At 37.1% G+C, this 24,992-nt stretch overlaps 1 protein-coding gene across 1 annotated transcript; it reads right to left on the bottom strand.

Annotated features, from left to right (window-relative positions):
- Window positions 1-6,025: 6,025 nt before the first annotated feature.
- On the bottom strand, window positions 6,026-12,132 carry LOC113070648 (uncharacterized). The gene is made up of 15 exons (XM_026244040.1): window positions 11,915-12,132; window positions 11,017-11,210; window positions 10,593-10,806; window positions 10,361-10,436; window positions 9,951-10,234; window positions 9,775-9,837; window positions 9,417-9,493; window positions 9,218-9,271; window positions 8,652-8,857; window positions 8,402-8,465; window positions 8,142-8,304; window positions 7,896-7,999; window positions 7,538-7,682; window positions 7,001-7,127; window positions 6,026-6,600 (listed from the first exon to the last, which is right to left on the bottom strand). Exons 1-15 carry the CDS (start codon window positions 11,960-11,962, stop codon window positions 6,305-6,307), a joined length of 2,115 nt encoding a protein of 704 aa, XP_026099825.1. The 5' UTR covers window positions 11,963-12,132; the 3' UTR covers window positions 6,026-6,304.
- Between the last annotated feature and the right edge of the window lie 12,860 nt (window positions 12,133-24,992).

The following is a 24,992-nucleotide window of genomic DNA, read 5'->3' as shown; positions in this document are numbered from 1 at the left end:
TTCTCATTCCTGCCGTTCGTCTGAAGCTTGCTTCTGTAGTGCTTGGCCCCGTTATTGCTGCTTGCAGCTATATTTATTAGGGGCCAAGCACCGAAGGTGCGTAGGACCCTCTTGTTTTTGTTGGCGTTCTTATTATTATTATTATTATTCTTCCGACTGGGGGTCTATGGCAGCCCATAGAACCGAATGCGGGAAAGTTGTAATGGTTTGACATTCTGATAGAGGACAGTGCCAACATTAAGTACACCAATTTTGGTGTGTCTAAGTCAATCCCTCTAGCGCCACCAACTGTCCAAAATTTCACTTTTATTTTGTTAATAACTTTTTAACCGTAAGGCCAATCAACAAAATTATTTTTTCCTCTGATTTCTGAGCTCATGCCAATTCGATTGCACCCTATCCAGTCATTTTTCGTCATAGAAATATGGCCGCCATTTTGAATTTTTTAAAAACCTACTTTTTCGAACTCGTCCTAGACGGTTTGTCCGATTCACACGAAAATTGAACCATATCATCCTCAGGCAGTGCTGACCAAAAGTTATGCAAATCAAATTGATTCGTCAAACCGTTTTCGATAAACGCTCTAACAAATTTTACATAGTGCTTACAAAAACAGTCGTAAGGCTGTATCTCGGCAACGACTTATCCTATTCAGACCAAACTTGGTACATGTAATAACAAGCATGACCTGAGGCAACATGCTGTGTTTGGACACAGCACCACCTACTGGTCCGGAGATATGAAAAACTGCTCTTTTTGCTTATAACTTCTGAACAGTTTGTCCAAAAATCATAACATTGGTCTTGTTAGATTCAGGGCAACATGCCGAGTCGACTGATATCCAATTTTACCAATTCGGCCATTTTGACTGTCGGCCATTTTGAATTTTGTGCTAAAATGCTGTATTTTCAGAACGCATCAACGGATTGTTACAACACTTGGTATGGGTCATCAACACAATGTCCTGAAGGAGCGTGAGAAGTTTCGAAACAGCGCCACCTAGTGGTGATCTTCTTTTTTTAAATGCTTATAACTTTGGGTGTGGTCGACTTATTTTCACCAGACTCATCAAATAGGACTCCTGAAACCTTACCGAGTCCTACGATACCAAACATGCTAGGTTTCGCCTTACGGTTTGTGTAGCGTTGTGATTTAGCGCTTAAAAAACATTTGGCTATATCTTCGAAACCGCTTGTCTGATCGAGACGAAACCACCGTCAGAAGTTCGGAAACATAGGTCGATAGCTATACGACAATGCCCAAATGCCAAAATATTGATAGTAAGGGGTAGTAATATTCAATCAAAGTCAAGAGTCAGTCATTTTTTACATGCTTTTTCATATAAATGTCTATAACTCTGAAGTGAATTGAGATATTTTCACCAAAATTGACACACATATGTATGGGCTCACTCTGAGGACACATACAAAAAATGGTGGGACTGAGCCTCTTGGTGGCGCTATAATAGAACAAAACATGAAATTCCCATTGACTTCAATACAGTTTTTTGAAATAAAATGCTATACTAAACAAATGCATTGGTGTAATATTACGAAACTCAGAATGTGCCAACAACACCATCCCCTGAAGGTACTCAAAATATTTTGAAACAGTGCCACCTAGTGGTCAAAAGTTATAAATCAATTTACATAAAGGCTAATAACTTTTGAAAAGATCTGGCTATTGACATGACGCTGATCTTAATAGATTCCTTGGGACAGGCCGAGAACATAGATACCAAGTTTTCCTTATTTGGCTGAACTTCCTGTCCGCCATTTTGATTAATGTTGAAAACCTACTTTTTCGAACTCCTCCTAGACCGTTAGTCAGACTTTCACCAAATTTGACGTGGATCATCTTCAGATCAAGCTGGCAAAATGTTATGGATTTCGTGTCGATATACGAAACGGTTCTCATTTAGCGCATCAACGAATCTGCTGGAAGGGTTCCAAAATGCATTTGAGGCTGTATCTCTGCAAAGCTTTGACATATTTGCACCAAACTTTGTATGTGTCATCGTCACCTCACACTGACCATTCCAAACTAATTTGGTAACAGCGCCACCTATTGGTTACACGTGATAAGCCAATAAATCCTATTACTAGTTGTTGTGTTTATTGTTTTCAAGCCATTTTGCCTAAAATAATCTTAAAACTGTCTTGATTACTCATTCCTGCCGTTCGTCTGAAGCTTGCTTCTGTAGTGCTTGGCCCCGTTATTGCTGCTTGCAGCTATATTTATTATTATTATTCTTCCGACTGGGAGTCTATGGCAGCCCATAGAACCGAATGCGGGAAAGTTGTTTTGGTTTGACATTCTGATAGAGGACAGTGCCACCATTAAGTACACCAATTTTGGTGTGTCTAAGACATTGCCTCTAGCGCCACCAACTGTCCAAAATTTCACTTTTATTTTGTTAATAACTTTTTAACCCTATGGCCAATCAACGAAATTCTTTTTTCCTCTAATTTCTGAGCTCATGCCGATTCCATTGCACCCTACGAAGTCATTTTCCATCATAAAAATATGGCCGCCATTTTGAATTTTTTTAAAAACCTACTTTTTCGAACTCGTCCTAGACGGTTTGTCCGATTCGCACAAAAATTGAACCAGATCATCCTCAGGCAGTGCTGACCAAAAGTTATGCAAATCAAATTGATTCGTCAAACCGTTTTCGATAAACTCTCTAACAAATTTTACGTAGTGCTTACAAAAACAGTCGTAAGGCTGTATCTCGGCAACGACTTATCCTATTCAGACCAAACTTGGTACATGTCATAACAAGCATGACCTGAGGCAACATGCTGCGTTTCGGCGCAGCGCCACCTACTGGTCCGAAGATATGAAAAATTGTTATTTTTGCTTATAACTTCTAAACAGTTTGTCCAAAAATCATAAAATTGGTCTTGTTAGATTCAGGGCAACATGCCGAGTCAACTGATATCCAATTTTACCATTTCAGCCATTTTGACTGTCGGCCATTTTGAATTTTGTGCTAAAATGCTGTATTTTCAGAACGCATCAACGGATTGTTACGAAACATGGTATGGGTCATCAGCACAATGTCCTGAAGGAGCATGAGAAGTTTCGAAACAGTGCCACCTAGTGGTGATCTTCTTTTTTTAAATGCTTATAACTTTGGGTGTGGTCGACTTATTTTCACGAGACTCATCAAATTGGACTCCTGAAACCTTACCGAGTCCTACTATACCAAACATGCTAGGTTTTGCCTTACGGTTTGTGTAGCGTTGTGATTTAGCGCTTAAAAAACATTTGGCTATATCTTCGAAACCGCTTGTCTGATCGAGACGAAACCACCGTCAGAAGTTCGGAAACATAGGTCGATAGCTATATGCCAATGCCCAAATGCCAAAATATTGATAGTAAGGGGTAGTAATATTCAATCAAAGTCAAGAGTCAGTCGTTTTTTACGTGTTTTTTCATGTAAATGTCTATAACTCTGAAGTGAATTGAGATATTTTCACCAAAATTGACGTGCATATGTATGGGCTCACTCTGATGACACATTAAAAAAATGGTGGGACTGAGCCTCTTGGTGGCGCTATAATACAACAAAACATGGAATTCCCATTGACTTCAATACACTTATGTGAAATAAAAGGCTATACTAAACAAATGCATTGGTGTTATATTCCGAAACTCAGAATGTGCCAACAACACCATCCCCTGAAGGTACTCAAAATATTTCGAAACAGCGCCACCTAGTGGTCAAAAGTTATAACTGAATTTACATAAAGGCTAATAACTTTTGAAAAGATCTGGCTATTGACATGTCACTGATCTTAATAGATTCCTTGGGTCAAGCCGAGAACATATATAGCAAGTTTTCCTTATTTGGCTGAACTTCCTGTCCGCCAATTTGATTAATGTTGAAAACCTACTTTTTCGAACTCCTCCTAGACCGTTTGTCCGATTTTAACCAAATTTGACATGGACATTCTTCAGACCATGCTGGCAAAATGTTATGGATTTCATGTCGATATACGAAACGGTTCTCATTTAGCACATCAATGAAGCTGCTAGAAGGGTGCCAAAATACATTTGAGGCTGTATCTCTGCAAAGCTTTGACATATTTGCACCAAACTTTGTATGTGTCATCATCACCTCACACTGACCATTCCAAAATAATTTGGCAACAGCCCCACCTATTGTTTACACGTGATAAGCCAATATATCCTATTACTAGTTGTTGTGTTTATTGTTTTCAAGCCATTTTGCCAAAAATCATCTTAAAACTGTCTTAATTGCTCATTCCTGCCATTCGTCTGAAGCTTTCTTCTGTAGTGCTTGGCCCCGTTATTGCTGCTTGCAGCTATATTTATTATTATTTTTTTTTTTTTTTTTCATTTTTGAATCCAAAACGTATAATGACAAAACCAAATTCAAATAACTGTCTGATTTTGGTTTTTGCAAATTCATTTTTTCGTTTCTCCATTGAATTAAGACATTAAGAAAAACAAGACAGTTGGGTCAGATGAAAAGTAAAAATATCAAAATAAAGGACAACAGTAGTTGATTACATGCAGTTTAATATTGTGCATTTATCCATGTGCACAGCAAAAGTCACGTTTAATGAGCAAATTTTTGGTGCATTACATTTGGTAATATACTTTAACCTAAGTCATTATTGTGTGTGCAGTAGGCAATGTGAGTATATTTAAACGTTTGCAGATTCACTATATGAAACTCTGTTGTCTGTATAGATACTGTATCTGGAACCAGCAACAAATAACTGCTCAAACACTGCCCTTTCATTTTTCCTCAAGGCAGTGGAAAACTTTGGCTGGCCTTCCAGGTAAATAGTGATATCTTGTGCTACTGTTTCTATGCTCTTGTTGATCATTTCAGTAATGTTCAATGGAATATTCTGTTGTGATAAATGATAATTATAACTGAGCATTTCCCCTATTCATTTTCCAGGGTCAGGGGAGATGAAGGCGTTGAAAATGTCGCAATTGCTGAAACCATGTTCAGTGTTAAAGGCACCGGAAGAGGGAGCTTCATCGCTGGGCGAAGCGTACACAACCAAAGGTTAAAATGATAATTTACATAATCTACAGTATATTCATAGTGAGAATATTAAATCATTGTTGGAAAGTATTTTAAGTAAGACTATGTGAATGATTACTTTTGAGTTGAATAAGGCCTGTTATTTCTTATTTAGGATTTAACGCCTATGGCGAGATGTCTGGACCTCTGTCACTCATCTGTACTATGAAGTTCTTCACAGTCTAGAAGAAGTTGGCCTGTTGGATTTGTCAGATGCTGTCCATCTGTTTTGTGCCCATTATGTGTTCCTTCCGCGTCTGGCAGAGACCCTTCACACATTCACAGAAGGCTGGGACAAGCATCCCTTACGATCTGAAGGTGGACTCACCCCTAACCAACTCTGGGTTATGGGTCACATGCAGAACCCTTGTGACGCAGATGAAGATTTGCAGGTTTGTTGAAGCTATCTCTCAAAGTGCAGTTAAAAAATGCAGTTCAAATGTTTTCAACCTGAAAGTGTCGATTTAGACTTATATAAAAAGCTGAAATTTAAAGTTTTTGAATGGTGTCAATAACTCTTGAAGAAAGTTATTGAATAATAATATAGAAGTATGTAAGAGTAGTGTGTTGCTTCACTTAAGCACACAATTAGAACTGAGCTTAATTTTGATTTTCATTTCCTTTAGTCACTGCACTAGGCCTTTGTATGTCAATGTGTGCTTGGCAGTGTTTTCAAATATTTCTAAATGTTGTTTCATACAAAATAACATTATTTTCAGAACATGGAGCTGTTTGGAACTGACTGGGAGATGTTTGATGGTGTGCCTGAAGAACCTTATGGAGTTGAAGTCCCAGAAATTGAGTGCCCGCTGACTCCAGCTAGTATGGAAACTGTACAGTCCATGATCGATCCCTCTGCATCGTCAGAATCATTTGGCAGAGACATTTATATATCAATGGTTCAGTGCATTGAAAGTCTATGTGTGACACAAAGAAACACCTAAGATATAAGCAGTCCTTACAAAAGATTTAATGGAATGAAGTTGAACATTTGCAAACAGACTGCCAGTTACAAAAGGCTTGCTGTGATATTACTTCATTTTATCAAGGGAGTAACAGTGAGGTAAAAAACTAACTCCTCATTCATTTTGGTTTTAAAGTGAACCATTAATAACAGCAAAACAATGGTTTTGTAACAATGAATAAAGTTATTCACAGAAACAAGAAAATGGCAAATAAAATGGCAATAAAACAAAACAATTCAATGCCTATTTTGACTTATGCAGTTACTTGTTACACCCTGTCAAAAGTTTGCCCATGGCATATTGCTAATGTCATAATGTTTTTGAATTCACTGAATGTTTTCAGGTGTGCTGAGGGAAATGTGACTGTACGACTGCAGGCGCTGACAATAGGAAAACAAACAGTGTGCTGTGTGTCACAGTCATGGTGGAATTTCACATTTATGACAAAGTCCTTCTTTTCACTAGGCAGAAGGGGCTTGTGTCCCTGTCCGGTGAGCCACTGCATGATTCGTCCAACAGTCAAACTTTCTGGAGCAATACTGTTGTTGCTTGGGCCATCTTGTTCTTAAAAAAAAAAAAAAAAGAGATTAAATGTAAGTCTGGATAACTAAAGGAAGGCAGCATCTTTTTAATAGTTTTTCAACTTAATACAATTAGTTAATACAATCCCTCAATTAAATCAGATTAACATGTTAAGCATAGCCCCTTTTTGGGTTGGGAGCAGGGGGTGTTAAAAGCCCTGGCTGTCTGTAAAATTTCATGAAGCAGTGTTATTCTAGAGGTCATAATATTAAATTTCACATTTTACATCAAGATTCTGCAAAAGATATACTAAGGCTTGTGAATTTATTGGAGTATGTAAATTCATAGCTAGCCATTTCCACTGTGCTGTATAAAAATTACTGCAGGACAGCAGAAGAAAAGCTTACTACTTCTATATTATTCAATATTGGCTAAAACACACCAGAATCCTCAATTTCCTGAAGGTAGTCCTGGAAAAAGTTCATGATATTTGTTTCCATGCGGTGTTTGGCAGAACCAATCTCACTGAAGACAGGGCGGCTGTTCTCCAAAATGAAGACTGCATCTACCTTTAAGAAGAAAATACATTTCAGTCTGCATTCAACATAGTAATTCTTGCAGAAAAAATAAATGCTTAATTAAAAGCAACCAGAAACCCATGTCGAGCTACTAGGACGTGTTGTTACAATCCCTATGAAGAATCTGCACTTTTTTTGGAACGAATCCCCACATCCTTGAGGAGCCTGGTTGTTAAAATGACTACAAACTCTCCACATCCAACCTCAGCAGGAAGCACCCGAGTATGCCAGCCGTACAGTTCTGCCTCGGCTGCTAGTTCTGTGTACTTCTGGCTTTTCCATTCATATGCTTCCCCAACGGCAACCTCCCATGGTACTGTAAGCCCCAATATGTACAGGGACTTCTCTAAGTTGACCACAAAATCAGGTCTGGCCTAAGAGTGTCTGAGACAAGAATGTACCTTATCATCTTCCCCTGTAACAAACAGTGGTTGGCAAAGGTCTTGATGGGTATTCATGATCTTTGGTAGTTCATAGAGCTGCAGGCCTTTTCTGAGCTGGTCGAGCATCGGGATGAGTCTCATGGTGGAGTGAAGTATAACAGCTCTAATAGACAATATAAAAGTGTTTCATCAGGAGATTCTACTTTTGTGGTAAAACTGTTTACTGTAGGAAAAAATATATAATTGTTAAATTATAATTTGGTGACATTTAAAAGTGGTTTCACAACATAGCTTTGCAAGAAAAAAATCCAAATCAAGTCACAAATTGTTGTACAATACTCCCTTGCCATAATGAAAACGAAAAAGGTTAATATACCTTATTATGCTGTCCCTTTTATCCACAGACACGATTCCAGTGTATCCGCAGGTCACAATGTCACCAATCAGGTCGCTGATGTTGTCATCATTGGCGGTGTTTATCTGAAAGTCGATTGGTGTTAAGTGAAAGTTGTTCTCATTGCATAATTGTGCTCTACGGTCAAACAAACAACTCATTAGATTTGTGCAATCCATGTCATAATGAAGTTAATACTATTATTGACCGTGATAAAATTGGACTTACCTTTACAATTAGCTGTGACAGTTCAAAATCTGTGACATCACTGGCAGACACTTGAATGCTGTCAGAGTCACCAGAGCAGAGATAACTGAAGCACCATTCACGCAGGAAGTTAGGGCAAGGTCCGCCTTGTGCCAGACTAGCTGCCATGACTTCTCCTGCAGTCCTAATAAATGGAATAATTAAACAATTGCATATAAACTAAAGTAGTACTGCAATTAATACGCTTAAAGACAACATGCAAAAAGAACTTAATTACACACCTGAAGTAATTACAGTCCAAACTGTTAAGGCAGTAAACGGGATTCTTCCCTTTCTTATCTGGACCTTCAACAAAGAGTCATTTTTCTATTTCTACCAGCATTTCTGGAAAACAACAAATACATGAAATACAAAAGGTCTCTTCAAATGTTCATTTTTTCATCCAATCAGCATTTGAGCCCATTGCACCACCAAAGGCCCCCTGTTGACATATATGTGTCTGATTTAACAAATATGGACATACACCTGTACCTGTGAGGAATTCTTTGGTAAGGGCACCAGTATCAATGCCTGCCTCGGCAAAGAATGTGACCTTAAGTCTACATTTGGGTGAGGTCTTCTTCTGCCGTTGCCACTGTTGCATGCCTCTGTTGTAGAGATCAGTTCGCGACACACAGATGGAAAATGTGTTTGTCTCATCAACTTGAGAACCGATCCAATTCAAGATATCCTCAGAACTGAAAAAAATAAATAAAAACAGACATTGAACATTTGAATCACAACTAAATCTATGAGTGGTTTTATGATTTCATAGGTGGTTGCTACTGTCTCTCAGGGTGGCCGTTAGGCCTGGTACAATACTCGCACATCCTCCTATACTGGTGACGTTCTCAGGAGTGAGGTGAGGCTTCAATGCAAGTCCAAACGGGTAAAATATCACAAACATACCATGTTTCTGGATTACTAGATTTCTCTATGACCACACATAACATCACTTTTCAACAGGAAAAAGCTAATTGATACTGCAGTATCTCTTTAAAGGTTTATTGTTCAGATAACATCATTCACCACCATAATTCCCTAATATACAATTTTACCTTTGAAAGGTACTGATTGGATCACTTGACTCATGGCCATCATCATCTGAAGTTCTGCACACAAAGTAAACAGATTGTCCTGAATTAACAATAAACAATTACATTTAAAATGTAAAAATTTGGCAGGAACTCTCCTTACATCTAATTTATTGTCAAATCAACATTCAACATAAAAAAGTAGCACTGAAACCAACATTACCGTAATCCGCAACTGGCTGCATGGAACTCAATGATTTCAGGATGAAATGCATTTCCGCACACAGGACACTCAGCTGTCTAACAAATGAATTTACAATGCATGTGAATAAAGCATCACACTACTCCTGAAATATAAGAAAACATATCGAAGCTAAAGAAACTTAAACAACACTTGTAGAGCCTAAATTTATAGCACCAGCAAAGTGACATGTATAACACCATGACCTGCAATTGGTGCAAAGAAAATACATTGGAAAAGACCAATTACAAGTTACAATGCTGTTTTTACATATATTTGTGAGTGCTGATAAATGGCATTTGTAAATTAAACTTAAAAATAACAGCAAAAAGTATCTTACCTTGCTTTTCTCGTAGCAAAGGGCAGCTGAGCATTCATCTTCATCTTCTTCCTTGCAGCTTTCCTGGGGATGAAACACAATAACAACACTTTTCAGCGCAGTACACAATAAAAACATGTAATTTTTCAATCCAATAAATCCTGAAATAATGCCTAAAAGACCAAGCTTTAACATACTTCTTCAGCAGAATCGCACAAATCTACAAGTTGTTTTTTGCATTCCTTTATGTGTCCTGGAAGAATCTGAAGCGGAACCATTTTCTTGCAGGTTGTACACTGAGCTTTGGGCATCTTCTCAAATTCCTTTGCTTCTGGTGGTAAAGGAATTGTATCCAGTTCTTCTTGTAAAGGAGCAATGTACATTGTGTATTTTCCATTCCCGCTCACTGCTTTTAGCTGCTGGCCGGTATATCCATTTAAATCTGGAGGAATAACAGCCAATCTCCGCTGCCCACCCCCACCTAAAATTGAACAGTTGTAGATACTAAATATAGCCAATCTGGATATACAGCAATTACTCATCTAGGGAGTACATTGAAACACAATTTGAAACCATGGACATTAATACAGTGTATATGCCTACATACCTGTGGACTTGTGCAGCAACCAGCCTCCACAGATATTTGCCAGTCTTGGATATGCGCTCAAAAGCAAATCTGAAAACTAAAATGACAGAAGCAGGATTAAAACTGTATTAAAATGATTTTTATTTGGTCATACTAATATTTATTACATCAAGCATTAATATGAATTGTAAGATGGGTGTTTTTAATCTTTAGATATTACTTTAGGCAAGGAAGTTAATTAAAGATTACATACCTCTGAATGTGTGATGTTTTCATTAAGGGTTAATGAACGTTTTCCAAGGCCAGCCAGTACAAGCTGCAGTTCCTCTTCTCCATTTGGTGTTTTTTCACGTTGCTTTTCAAGAAGAAAAAAGTTCACCAAAAAGCTCTTCCCAGGTTGTGTTGGTGTATATGGTGCAAAACGCTTTTTGCCTCTTGCCTCCTTTCGGAAAAATCCAGGAAAAGACCTAAACATATAAGATGGCAAACTATTATTCTCATATGTTATCATCCATCAACACAGAACAACCTAACTTAAAATATATCTACATTCTCAATGACTGATTATGTTATGTATATTTTGCTTACATTAGAATCGGGGCCTAGTTTGTCTAAAAGTACCTACACTGGGTGTGCAATTACAAAATGAATGCAGACAAACGACCCATGTATCCTACCGAGCCATTTCTTGTTTCACAGACTGTCCAGAGTCATTGCGCTGAGGCCTCACTGTCGGCACTGACTGTGCTCCCTGTCCAACAGCAGCTTCTCCTGTACTGCCCTGACTGACTGGCATGACATTTGCCAGTGCACTGTTTCTCAACAGCAACACCAGGTTTTGAGCTGTGCTTAAGATGTCTGTTAATTGGCCCTGAGTTTTAAGAAAGACAATAACTAAATGCCAAATGTTATAGCCATAGGTATTTTTTAGTATTACACAGAACACCTGCAAAACACATTAATCATAGTAGGGCTTGTCAACGCCCGGGTCTTGGTCCACATTCAGACCAAAAAGCAAGCTCGTCCGAACCCGTGCAGTCCATACCTCCTGCGGCTGGTCTCAAGCAACTGACTGTCTGGCTAATAGAATGCATGAATGTACTGATGACCTTGAATGACTGGTTTTGAACAAATGTTGCATTGCTTATCAATAAGTTAATTAAACGTTATTTTATTACCCTCAATCGTTCAGGTCCTCTGGTCGTGAATAAAAAGCAGATACTGAATCACTGAGTCAAAAGTTTGTATTAGCACATTATGCTCATTGACATTCCAATGACTTGCTGGTTGACGTTAACTCATATATCTGGCTCAGTTGTCATTACTGATTTGGTCGACATTGCTAAACATATGATAACAGAGCAGTTTAGTTCTAACATCACTAACTATAACGTTACTTTAACACAGAGCACTTCATCAACGCTAACGTCGTCTAGCACTAGTTAACAGCGAGTAAATAGGTTGCAAGCAAAAGCAATAACGTCTATGAGTTGCAGAAATGTATATCATTATAAAGTGCTATCAAAATAGTAAAATCGTATAAAAAATGTTGAATAAACACGTTATTTATTTTACCTGTGATGCTGAGCCTAGGTTGGCAGCCTCAGGTCTGTTGTTAGCCATCTTTCACCTTTGACGCATGCGCGTTAGATGGAATCGAGGTTCGATTACCTGCCCTGGGACGGCAGTGACGTCATTTCAACTGTTCTTTACTCGTACCCACAAACTTGAATTTGTGTTCATAGTGAAGAATTCGTAGTCGTAGAAATCAGAGTTGTACTCGTGAATGTTTACAGTCATGGCTTCTAGAGTCACACTCACATAAAAACACAAATGTAATTTTATTGACTCACGTGTATGAAAACGTAATTTTGCGTGACTAAGTTAATTTACGCACAAATGTTTAAAAATACGAATATGAATGCTTAAAGTTGTGCATACATCTTTTTGAAAGTGATCTTACACCATACTGAACTCCCTTTGTAGATGTGTTCTTCACACATAACATTCAGTCAAAGTGAGATCCCTTGTGGCTGGTTATTATGGCTACAGGTCATCATAAGTCCCGCACTTTTCATTAAAATGACACTAATCTTCTCTTCAAATACAGTTTCTCCGAACGTGTTTATTATTTTAGGTAGTTATTATTATGATAAACCATGTCCAAGAGTCAATTTCCTGGGATGAGATGGTTTTTATTCGTTTCTTATTTGACACGATGCTATAAACACACACTTACCTCCTCAAGCTTTTATTTTGGCACTTACGGTTGTCGGCATTTTGAATTTGCATATTAGTTAAATATTTAGTTTCACCCGAAACATTTAGATTCAACATTTATATTTAGATTTAACATTTACATTTATATTTAGATTTAACATTTAGATTTAACATTTAGATTTAGATTTAACATTTAGATTTAGATTTAACATTTATATTTAGATTTAACATTTACATTTATATTTAGATTTAACATTTACATTAATATTTAACATTTAGGTGTAACATTTAATATTTAGATTTAACATTTAATATTTAGATTTAACTATTTAAAATATCTTTAAGTTGACAAATATTGTTGTAAATGTGATAAAAAGTGACCGTCAAAAATTCATACCAGTTTTTTAAACACTGTTTGAAGCTAAATGTGAGAAAATGTTGCTGTTATTTTCAGCGTGAGCAGCTTTACAAACGGCGCCCCATACTCGATAACAAGGTTCATCACCTCCATACACTCCGGTGGGAATGTTTTTGCACACAGTGCTTCTTGGTGCAAGATGCAGTGAAATAAAAGCAGATTTCGATCCAAAGCTTTCTGTAATAAAGTCACAAACCCCTTTTGTGATCCCCTCATACTGGGTGCCCCATCTGTAGCCACTGAAATCAGGTGGTTTGTATTTATTCCATTGTCATTTAAACACTTCAGCACAGCCTCAATAAACACTTAAACACTTCAGCACAGCCTTTTCAATATCGATCACATCACATGACTCATCACAGGTAATTGAGTATGCTGGAGCTGAATTAATGTCCTTGATTTGCTGATTGGTGATGTTGCCTGTTGCCTGCCATTATAATGGCCTTTACTTCACCGTCTTTGCGGAGGGAGGCATGCCTTTAATTTTCGGTATTATCTCTGTTTTGTTTTTGAAGTCTGAAAATAGGTGCTCTAAAATTTGAATGAATGAATCCTTCATGTAGTTAACATCTGTGAACGGTTTCCCATGCTTTATTATCTCACGGTTTGCAACAAAACTAAAAGCAGTAGTGGAGTTTGGAGATGCAATCCACTTTTTAAAATTATTTTTGTGCTCCTCTAATTTTACCAGAAGTAATGCAATCACTCTTTTTCTCTCACTCCCAACTGGGTACTTGGCTACAAATGTAGCATGCTTTCCCTGGAAATGTCTTTCCACATAACTCTTTTTGTTATTTGACAACTTCTCATTACAAAGCAAATGTGCAGGCAATCCTTCCGCATTTGCAATGAAAGCAAATGCTTTGGAGAACTGTTGAATCCTCTGTTCTCCTCAGCTATCTTTCTCTTTTTCCCCTTGGGATCCATGGCACGACACACCTGCCGGTTTGTTTGTTTGTTTTTCAGCATCATGCCGATCTGACAGAAACGCCTGTCGCAGTTTAAAATTTATAAATTGAAATAAATAAATGTATGCAGGGGCGTAGCAAGCTTTTCAAAAGGGATTTCCGGCTTGCAGCGTTTGGTTGGGAAAAAAATAATCCTACATTAAAAAAAAAGAAAAGAAAAAAAAAATCAGAAAAGGGGAGAAAAAAAACGCAAAATCAGAAAAGGGGAGAAAAAAACGCAAAATCAGAAAATGAGAGAAAAAAACTCCCACACAAAGCTTTTTCTCTGGTGGTATAAATAATGTAACAATTTACTGTTTTTAGACACTAAAATAATATACACTTTAATTTCATAGTTCTTCAACAGGTATGCAAACAATATCCCAATAATAGCAATTAGCATTAGTCTAAAAAACGAAATATAATACCGAAAAACACTCGACATGTCAACAAAACGATTAACAGAACATCTTCCCAAACACATATGAAGCTTATTTAAAAACCTCTAAAGCATAAACACTCATTCAAAGTACCTGGAAAAGGGAGATGTAAATAACCATGAGTTCCCGCCTCCTCAGCACGAGCTGACCGATAACACCCCAAGAGAGGCGGGACTTAAGGCAGAACAGCCAATCATCAGCCGGTCACACTCAAAGCCGGTGTCAAGTTTGAGAGGGAGGGGGAGGAGGCAGCCGCAGCGAGCGCAGACACAGAGCGGTCAGAGAAACGGAGGAACGACTGTAGTAAGGCGTTTGTTCAAAACTGCGGAAAAACTGCAGAAAATGTGCGGGTGTCGAACCCTCTCACCGGGAAAAGTGTGGGTGTTAAAACCCCCACATCCCCCACGGATGCGACGCCCCTGAATGTATGCATTTAGTAGACGCTTTTATCCAAAGCGACTTACAGTGCATTCAGGCTAGCAATTTTTACCTATCATGTGTTCCCCGGGAATGGATCCCCCAACCTTGCACTTGATAGCAAGGGAGGTATCATCAGAAAAATATGTTTCAGTCTCCAAAGTGAGTCCTCTCGTGTCTCTTCTTCAAAGAGCCTGTAAGCATCAGGGCAGCAATGTCAGCGTAGATTTGCAGTCATACAGATGAATCACTCTCTAGATGCTAGTACATTTCTGGATGCTAGGTTTTAACACCTTGGATTTCAAGGCAAAAAAAATGCAGAGGGAATGAAAAAAACGACTGTCCTTGGAGCTGAATGAAGTCTACCTGACAGAGTCCACTCCCACTCCAACTCCAAGCTCTGCCTCAGTGCCTAGCTCTCAGAGTCCTGCACTTGCCCCAGACAAAAGGGTTATGGGTAGATTTTGACATGCAAGTTGCGTCTTCCCAACATAACCGGTCAGCTGCCACAGACACAATAATTGAAATGCATCATTACTCTGAGGAAAGACTGATTCCCAGAGTGTGATGGCCAAAGACGTGGCCACACCCAAGGATGGTAATTGAGAACACATATGCATACATGCAGTCTTCTTTCTGAGTGGTTTACACATTATTTTTAGTATTTCATGATTTAAATATTAGCTGTAGGTACCTTGGTTACAGATCATATTATACCCATTTTGCATAATAATGACGGACACATATTTGGTCATTTTCATTGTTTTATTTTCAATATGTTTCTGCCATAACTTACTAGTTTGGGTGCACATGTTCTAGTGGTTATTGGTATATTGTTAATGTTTATTTCTTTTGAGGTAAATATAAGACTTGGTCCTCCTCTGGTTGCTGGGTTTTTTTGTTTGAATATTTACTTTTTTGCTTCCTGTTCCATGTTTTTAAACCATTTCTGTACATCTTTGGCAGTTTGCAGAATTTAATATATTTAACATATAAAAGTATCATAACACTCTAATGTTGTTTATTGTTTTATTTAAAAATACTAAATAAATTAAGTGCAAGTACTATTATCATAATTTTTATAGTTATATTTAATGAGTTAAACTATGTTCTGTGTGAGCACCACACCAAATTTCCAGGGGCCTCATTTATAAACAGTGCACACACACACAGATTTGTGCATAATGAAAGCTTAAGAACAGTTTCACAAACGTATGGGATCTACCAACTTGTATATGTAGGACTGTGTGTAAATATAAGCACACCTCTGAGCATGCTTATGCAGAGCGTGAGTAGAATGGTGATACTACAAAAAGACATGCCATGTGTGTCCTTTAAATTGCAGATATTTAATTACTAATTTCATAGCTGTTGTGTTTGTTATACTGATTAAAGAATACATATAAATCCTCTATTCACATCTTTGTTTTCCACAAGCAGTTGCAATAAATAAATACCATCCTTACCTCTTATATTAGGGGATGTAATAGAAGCTTCAATACTCTTCCCACCGGTGGCCTAGCCCACTCAGCTGAGGTTTTTGCTGCTATGGGACATTTTAATGGAGATTTAGGTATAAATTAAGATAATAGGTTACTTTTAATAAATTACTCAGACTTGTTTAAAGTAAGTTTAACACATCACCATAGGAAATGGTTTCACTTTATTAAAACAATAACTTCCCTTTATTAAAGCAAATAACTAAAAAGTAAACAGCGAGAAAGCTTCACCCTGAATTGCAGCCTGGATGTGTTCCAAAAAATGCATTTTATAGTCATGAAAACAATACGTCTTCTCTTTCTGCATTTCCATTTTCAGTGAAAACAAACACACACAAGCACACACAAGTTGCCATGGATACAGGAAGTATGACCTTTCACTCATTTAGCAACTTCACAGTAGCAGAAGTTCAGATAAAGTAATTGTGGCATCTTTCCAGAAAAGCAGGCAAATCTATCTAAATATTAATCTAAACTATTACAACATCTTAAAGGTGTAGGCTAGGCAAGTAGTCATTTCTAAACTACATGGCAACATTTATTTTAAGATAAGACAAAACATATCACAACACAACACTTTACGAAAGAAGGTATATGCCATGTTCAAGGCAACCTGTAACTCCTTCTACCCGTGACAGTGCACTGGAATGGCAATCAAACCCTTGACTTCCCACTTGTGAACTAGTACTAGATCGATGTACTCCCAGTTCTGAGTTCTGATGTCACATAGCCCACAAAACAACTATGGAAGCCCCTACGGATAATATTGTCTACTGATGCTGTGTTTATGCAAGTGGTACACGTTAGAAATAGAGTTTAGGACCATATAACTTACAAAAGTAAATGTATAACTTGTAAAAGTAAATTTAATAATCTCATTTGCTCAGGACGTTTGGTGTGACTTGCCTAGAACAATACAAAGTATTGAATTGTGGACTCAGAAACCTGCCTGGAACACAGCACTATTCTGCAACGTTAATGCAAAATGCACTACCTTGCACAATCCTTGTACAGTTATCAAAAGGTATACATAAGTGTGAGTCTTTATTGTTGAGCAAGCAATTAAAACAGCATGCATTTTTGGAACACACATACTGCTATTCGTTACCTTTCCTTTATTTTGACAGATAACTACTTGGGGGAAAATATGTGTTTGTCTACTGTTTAAGAAATTGTTGCATGTTTTTTTTTCATATTTTGTCTAATTTCGTAATAATTGTAAACTCCCATTATTTAGAACTAACTAAAAGTCAATTCAAGTCACCTTTATTTATATAGCGCTTTAAACAAAATACATTGCGTCAAAGCAACTGAACAACATTCATTAGGAAAACAGTGTGTCAATAATGAAAAATGATAGTTAAAGGAAAATGATATTTAAAGGAACAAAAAAAAGACTGAATTAAACCTGGTCACAATTTAGCTTAATCACTGAAACTGAAAAAAATGGACAGATTAATAAAATGTCATGTTTAAACTCAATTTCTCTCATAAATAATATAGTCCACACTATTAAAGTTTCTTTAATTAGCCTTTCGTCGGCCCCAAAGCGCATTGCAAAGCACAGAATGCATGTAGAGAGTGCCATCTCAAAAATAAAAAAAGTTCAAGATCGTGTCAGGCAAAATTCCTAATACATGGTTAGGGATTATTAAATTAATTAAATTTAAATTTAATTAAAATAAATTTAATTTATGCATTTAGCAGACACTTTTATCCAAAGCGCATTCAGGCTATCACTTTTTACCTATCATGTGTTCCCGGGGAATCGAACCCCCAACCTTGCACTTGAATGCTCTACCAATTGAGCTACAAGAACACATTGCAATGATTATAAATCACATCTGGTATGTTTTGAGCATGCTTTCAAAATTCCAGCCACACATATTAAAGTAAGAGTCAGTCATGCACAGTAGTAGCAAGACATGAAAACAAATTATTGTATTCATTATTGTAACTTCATAATGAAGGAGTGGATGCCGAGTTGCCATATCCTTCATACTGATATTATATTATATTATTACATGATTTCTTGTTTGACTATTAATCAAGTTATGGCAAGAGTGAAATGTGTAACCTTATGTGCACTGTATTTCTTTTCCTCAAGATTAATGTCCACATATTATGTGTGTTTCCAACCGTAATGATAAGACACTTGCCAGCGCTAAAAAGCCTTGAATTTTAGATAAGTTCTCTGTGTATCTGTCTATACAGGGAGAAGCTCAGACAGTCCCAGGACAAACAATCAACTGCCAGTGTCCAGCATACCAGATATACGTCTTTGGAGAGTTTATCTAGGTTTTGGAACCAATCAGAATTTTGTTGACTCATGTATTGACGCAATTAGTATCCTCTGTCAGGGTATAACTGTGGTTGATTTTGAGTTGTACGGGGGCGGCCTGCGAACTCCTTCGAGAGTGTTGAAGCTGACTTCTGCTGATGAAATTGCAAACTATTTTCTTCAAGTAAAATTTATATTATTAATTGAACTCATCTCTGACTCCTGGTCTTCATTGCCAAATATCTGGTCCTTGGGTTTTAACTGTAAATTCCCCTACAATGATTTTACTGAAATCCCAATAAACCTGTAATGGAATATCTTTTCTACAACTGTAAGTAATTCTACTATTGATTCTGACTGGTTCGTTTACATCTTTGATTGTACATCTTACCTGCCCAGCCGGCACATGACCGACCTTCAATGTTGAAATATGGATGAAATAAGGTCAGTTGTGGTTTCAATGTTGAAACAATGTTGATTCAACGTTTAAAGCTGAACAGTTGAAAAACTTCTGGCACATGACCAACCTTCAACGTTGAAATATGATTGAAATAAGGTCAGCTGTTTTAACTTTCAAACAACATTGAAAATGTTTAATGCTAAATGGTTAAAAAGGTTAATACACTTTTAAATTATTTGTATTAAATTATTTAAGATTATTATTATTATTATTTTAATAGCATTTTACAATATTTTAATCATGATACCTATCCTAAAATCTAAAGGTATATATTATCATCATTATGATTTTATTATATGATTATTATATATGATTCATCAATTAATCATTTCGCGCCTTCTGAATTTGAAAATATGACCGTTAATATCGTCTTTCTGTGAGTGAGGCATCTGACTTTATTTTTATTTTATTTTTTTGAGCGAATTTGAGTCGAGACATGTCTATGGAGAACAAAAACCGTAATGAGAATTACAGGGTCAGATGTCCTGGCAAAGAAAATCACAATCTTTATTCTTTTGAATATAGCTCTTTTCTATTACAATACATGCTGGTGAGTATTGTCATGTGACAGTACACAGAACAGTGTGATGGTACATAATGGTGTTGATGTAGAATACATGGAAAGTGAACGTAGCTGGACATGATGGGTTTCCCCATGTATGTTTAGCTAGCTAACATACCCTTGTACTTGAGCAAAATAGCTACTCACAATAGACAATAAAAGACCATAACATATGAAAGAGAACTTGGTTGCATTTGAGGTACAGGTCATGGGGTTTCTCAGATTTCGCTTGAGACGGGTAAGCATTAACCTCGATAGTAGGGTCCAGGTGGACCTTGTAGTCATGTCTCGTTCATTGCGTATTTTTATATTTTGAATATATCCCTCCACTACATAGCGCTTTTGCCTCGATCTGGAAAATATTGCGGAGGTATTGCTCCAAAACAGGTCACTGACACGCACGGGTATACCTCTTCCTGTCATGGCAATCTGTCATGATGGTCGTATTTCCCTTTGAGGATGTCACCGGTTCATCATCATTTGGTCAGCGCCACATTACTTTATTGCGACGTTGTGAGGACGTCGTGGTAAAGTTAAATTTTTTTGAATATCGGCTAATGTCCCAGAAACATCGTGGGCAAAGAAATCGCTAGTACCATGGAGAACGTTGTAGTGACGTGGTCAGCTGGTCGCCAGATAACTTTTCATATTATTGCACTACATTTATTATTATAGTTAAGATACCATTTGGATTGCCTTTTATTTGAGAAATATACTAAATTTATAAAGAATTTTAAAAGATAGCACAAATTATTATTTTATATACTGAAAATATTGTCATCAAATTAAGAACAAAACAAATGACAAATAGTTTGCTTAGCAAATAGTGATACATTATCACTATTTGCTAAGCAAACTATTTGTCATTTGTTTTGTTCTTAATCACAGATTTATTGAAATATGGCATGGGACAAATTAACATTTAAACTATCAGCACATGTCATTTTCAGAGTTAACTGTGCGTGCCCATCATTTTATTCTGTAATGGTCAACTTCCAACAGACGGACACTCAGATGGAGGAAAAGGTAAGTGCTATAAATCTACCTTTATTCATAGTTTTTACTGATATAATGTTTAGATGTCATCAAAGAGATGTAGTGTTTTGAATTTTTATAGTTTTTTTTATTTTTTATTTAATTTAATAAATAATGCTCTGTTTGTTTAATTAGCTCACAAGCAGTCACTGACGTGGTCTAAGGTAACATTAACTGTTCAAATTGATACCTTTTTTTAATTATTTAAAATTTAAAACAATAAACTATATAGCTAATCCTTTAAACTTTAACCGTAGTAACGTTAATTAGTTTGTTTGACTGCCTGCTGCTCGTGCTTGATGATACTTATGCTAACCATATTGTAAACTTGAATATAACAAGGTTTCCGCAGGTCTTAAAGAAGTCTTAAAATTTAGTTGTATCAAATTTAAGGCCTTAGAAAGTGTTAAATTATACAGGAAAGCCTTAATTATGATTTCAAGAGGAATTTTTTAAGAAAATGTATATATTTCATATAGGTAATATCACATGAAGAGTGCCGTTTTTTCTCCAAAAGTAGCATGATTATAAATGTGAATACAAAATAAGCAGAGGGTCAAAACCATGAAATCAGTCAGGAACAAAACAAACAAGAAACTAGAAACACAAGGAACGCAAGGAAACTGGGTGACGGAAATGACACAGACAGAAAACAGACCGGTTTATATAGACAGGATAATGAAGATGAAAGTGAAGACAGCTGAGTGCAATTAACAGGTGTACAATTACCGTGATGAAGGGACAAGGCTTTGTGGGAAATGTAGTGCCTGCGGTGAGGTGCCTATGGGGAAGTGAGACCACTAGTGGAGGATCTGGACACTGCTATTGCTAATGGTATCAAGCTAGCACTTAAAAAGAGCAACAGAGTGCTCTCGATTCAGTTGTGGCTTTGAATTTAAAAGAAGCATTACACTCTGTACTGACCCCAGCACTCTGTGGTCTACATTTGGATATAAAAACGACTAACAATTCTGTAAAAGAGCTAAAAGCAGAACCAACACAGCAAAACAGACATGGAAATGGGTCTATTCCATTCAAACAGATGCATGTGAGGATAGGAGGACAGTCACAAACTTAAGAAATCAGCTGGAACAACTCTGAAAAAATTACGGACATTGAAGATAGGAGCAGGATAAATAACGTACGACTGGAGGGGTTGCCAGAAGGGGCAGAGGGCTCTGATGCAGTTGGGTTCCTCAGAGTTTATCTTTCCAAGTGGATCCCCTCACTGAAAGGCCATGACATCAAGATTGAGGCCGCATACTCTCATCTTCTGTGAACTAAGATGGCATGACAGGTCTGCGATACTGAAAGGTGCTTGGCTGGCTTATACAGTGAAATATATGCAGGACAATGTTACGCTACTATTTTTTCCCTACTTTAGTCCAGTCACAACTACAAGAGAAAGAGCTTTAATTCAGTCTTGTAGAAGATGACCACCCTCCCACATATGCAGTGGTAATTAAACTAGGGCTCAAATGTGAGCGCGTGATGTTCAACTCTCCTCAAAAGGAAGAGGATTTTGTTACTTCACTGTCACAGAACAAATATTTTGCAGCCATACAAAGTAGCAGGAGGGCAACGGATACCGTCTAATCACTAACAAGCGGTTACCCATACTTCAGATACTTTTTCTAAATCTTAGAACAGACACCCACCTATAAAACACAATTGGCCAAATGGATAATTTAATGATGGAAAGCCACATTGTCCCAGGTTATTACAAAGGTCCTCATGTTTTCACCCTCCTGAACCTGCTCTGGAACCAGGCGGTGGTGGAGATCATTGAGAAAGGCAAGGAGGAGCTCTGTATTATAGGGTCGTAGCCTACCTGACATCAGTGAAGGAGTAATCCTGCATTTGCAATAGCTGCAAACATGGTAATGTTTGCCCCTCTCTGTCCTGGCACATCAACAGTGGCCCTTTTTCAAATTACATTTCGTCCACTTCAACACCTTTTGGCCAGATTGAATCCTGCCTCATCTATGTATATGAATTCATGTGGGGCCTGGTTGGCCTCCAATTACATAACTCTCTAAAACAAAGTTTATGTAAATCATGTCATTATTGTATACCATACTGTAACCTATTACTGTGTAGGTTACCTACTTGCAAAGTCAAAAGCTTATAGAACTGGATATTGAGTTGAATATACACTAAACCTGGACACATTTTCGTCGTAGCTCCTTGACTCTCTCACTGTTCCTCTCAAAGGGAACAGTGTAGAGCAGTTTCATCCGCACTCTGTGTTTGGACAATGTCCGCGTAATGGTTGTGAGGCTGATGCTATCGATATTGTCAAATATCTCACAGTCCTCCACAATTCCAATTCACCTCAATTGGGCTGCACTCTTTCACCAGCCTCTCTTAGTGAAAGACCATTGTTGATTACATGGTCAATGATAGTGGCACAAATTTCATCACTGACTACTGTTCTTGTGGCCTGCTCCTCTCACTGCACCTACACCTCTCACTGCATCTCTCACCGGGCCTGCTCTTCTCCCTGGGCCCCTTGCTCTTACTCTTCCTCATCCAGACATTACATTGTTTGTCTTTTTCTGTTTCTAAAAACATCACTCCTCAAAGTCCTCCTTTAACTGTATAAGTGTCAATGTAATAGACATAAATAACCCATGCCTGGCCACTGAGTCTAAGCCAGACTAAAAGCAGCTGTGGTTGGCCCAATTTACCAACATAAATCAGCTGTGTGTCAATTATTCAATTGTTTGTATATCATCAGCTGAGATACAGTAGGTAGACAACCAGAGTGGGGTAATACCGCTGCCGCAGGCAGTCACATGTTAAAATAATTCACGAGACTACCACCAAGTGACGCAAAGGGATTATAATATAACATTGTAACATCTTTAAACATGCTTAAAAACCACCAGAAAATTAACAGTGAGTTAATTTCAAATATGGGATAGTCTTAGACTACAGTCTACACCTTTACACAAAGCCTCTTATGCATGCCATCTGTTGATAGCCTACTGAAACGCATGAACTACAAAGCCTATTTTACCAAGTGAATAATAGTTAAGCTTCAAATGGCAACATCACAAATATGGAAACGTCTGGATTTGTCCTGAGTGAAAGAGCCCGAACTTATGTATCGCTTTAAATTATTATTCATTTATTTTTTGTTTGTAGATATATTATCATATACTGCAATTACATTTATCTATTAGACTTATATATATTGAATTATTGTTCTGTTCTGATAAATTTGTTAAATTTAAAGGATTTGTTATAAAGTGAAGGGAACTAAAAATATGCTGTTGGTACTTTAGCCTATTACATTCTTAGGCCTGCATGCCTTTATTATTTCTGAATGTATATAAAACGCTGCTTATATGTGACTTATATTTTACTTCCTTTCACAAACTTAATTGATTTTTTAGCATTTTTAAAAGGTTAAAACACATAGGCTTCATGATATTTTATTTGCTGCCACAGGAAATAAAAATGATACAAATTTGGCCCGGTTGTGGCCAATTCTATAATGATCTGAAAAAAGGCGGAACGTCTGATCGAAGGACCTTTAAAATTTTGAAACCACATCCTTGTGGCACAACTTTATTTTTTAATGTGGAAATTGGCATTTGTCCATCCTCTTCGTCTACATTGGCCATAAAAACTTGCGTTGACTTATATGATTACCAAGGATTTCTGCTCATTAGAGAACTAAAACTAAGTTTTCTTTATCTGCATCATCATATTTTGTATTTTTTCCAGTTACGCTTTTCTCATAAGGCTTATGGAGTTCCCTGGGCATCCCCCATTTCCTCTCATCCTATGTGTGAATTGGATTGCACCATCCTCTGGTCAGCCATCTGTTTCATTAATATATAGTAAACTTAAAGGGTATAATATTAGCCAAAAAACCAAACAAAACAAAAAAGCTCTTTCTATTAGACATATATGGAATCTTGAATTAACAGATTTGGACTTGTAGCACATCTATAAACAAAATCACATGCATATATGTATGTACACAACTAAAGCATTAATCTATCTTATCTGAATTGTATACATTTAGTTTTTATCTTGCATGTTATGCGCAAGTGTTTTATGGATGTGATTCATTCAACCTTTATTTTTACAGGCAAGTCATTAAGAACAGGTTGGAATGACCACTTAGGGAAATAAATACAGAACATTAGAAATACAGGTTTAGCATTTACATACATACATTTTAAAAACATCAAAACATTCATCAATCTATTTACTGTTAAAAAAAAAATACCGATAATTATGTATTTGAAGCTACATCATTGTCCGTGAACAAGTATGATCTATACTAGTTTTGAAGGATGAATTGGAATTAGTTTATCTAGTTTGAGAATGTTTTGCAGAGCATTCCAATCGGAAGCG

Source organism: Carassius auratus, unplaced genomic scaffold, assembly GCF_003368295.1.
Source record: "Carassius auratus strain Wakin unplaced genomic scaffold, ASM336829v1 scaf_tig00005180, whole genome shotgun sequence".
NCBI classification, from domain to species: Eukaryota; Metazoa; Chordata; class Actinopteri; order Cypriniformes; family Cyprinidae; genus Carassius; species Carassius auratus.
This window is presented reverse-complemented; position numbering and strand designations above follow the sequence as displayed.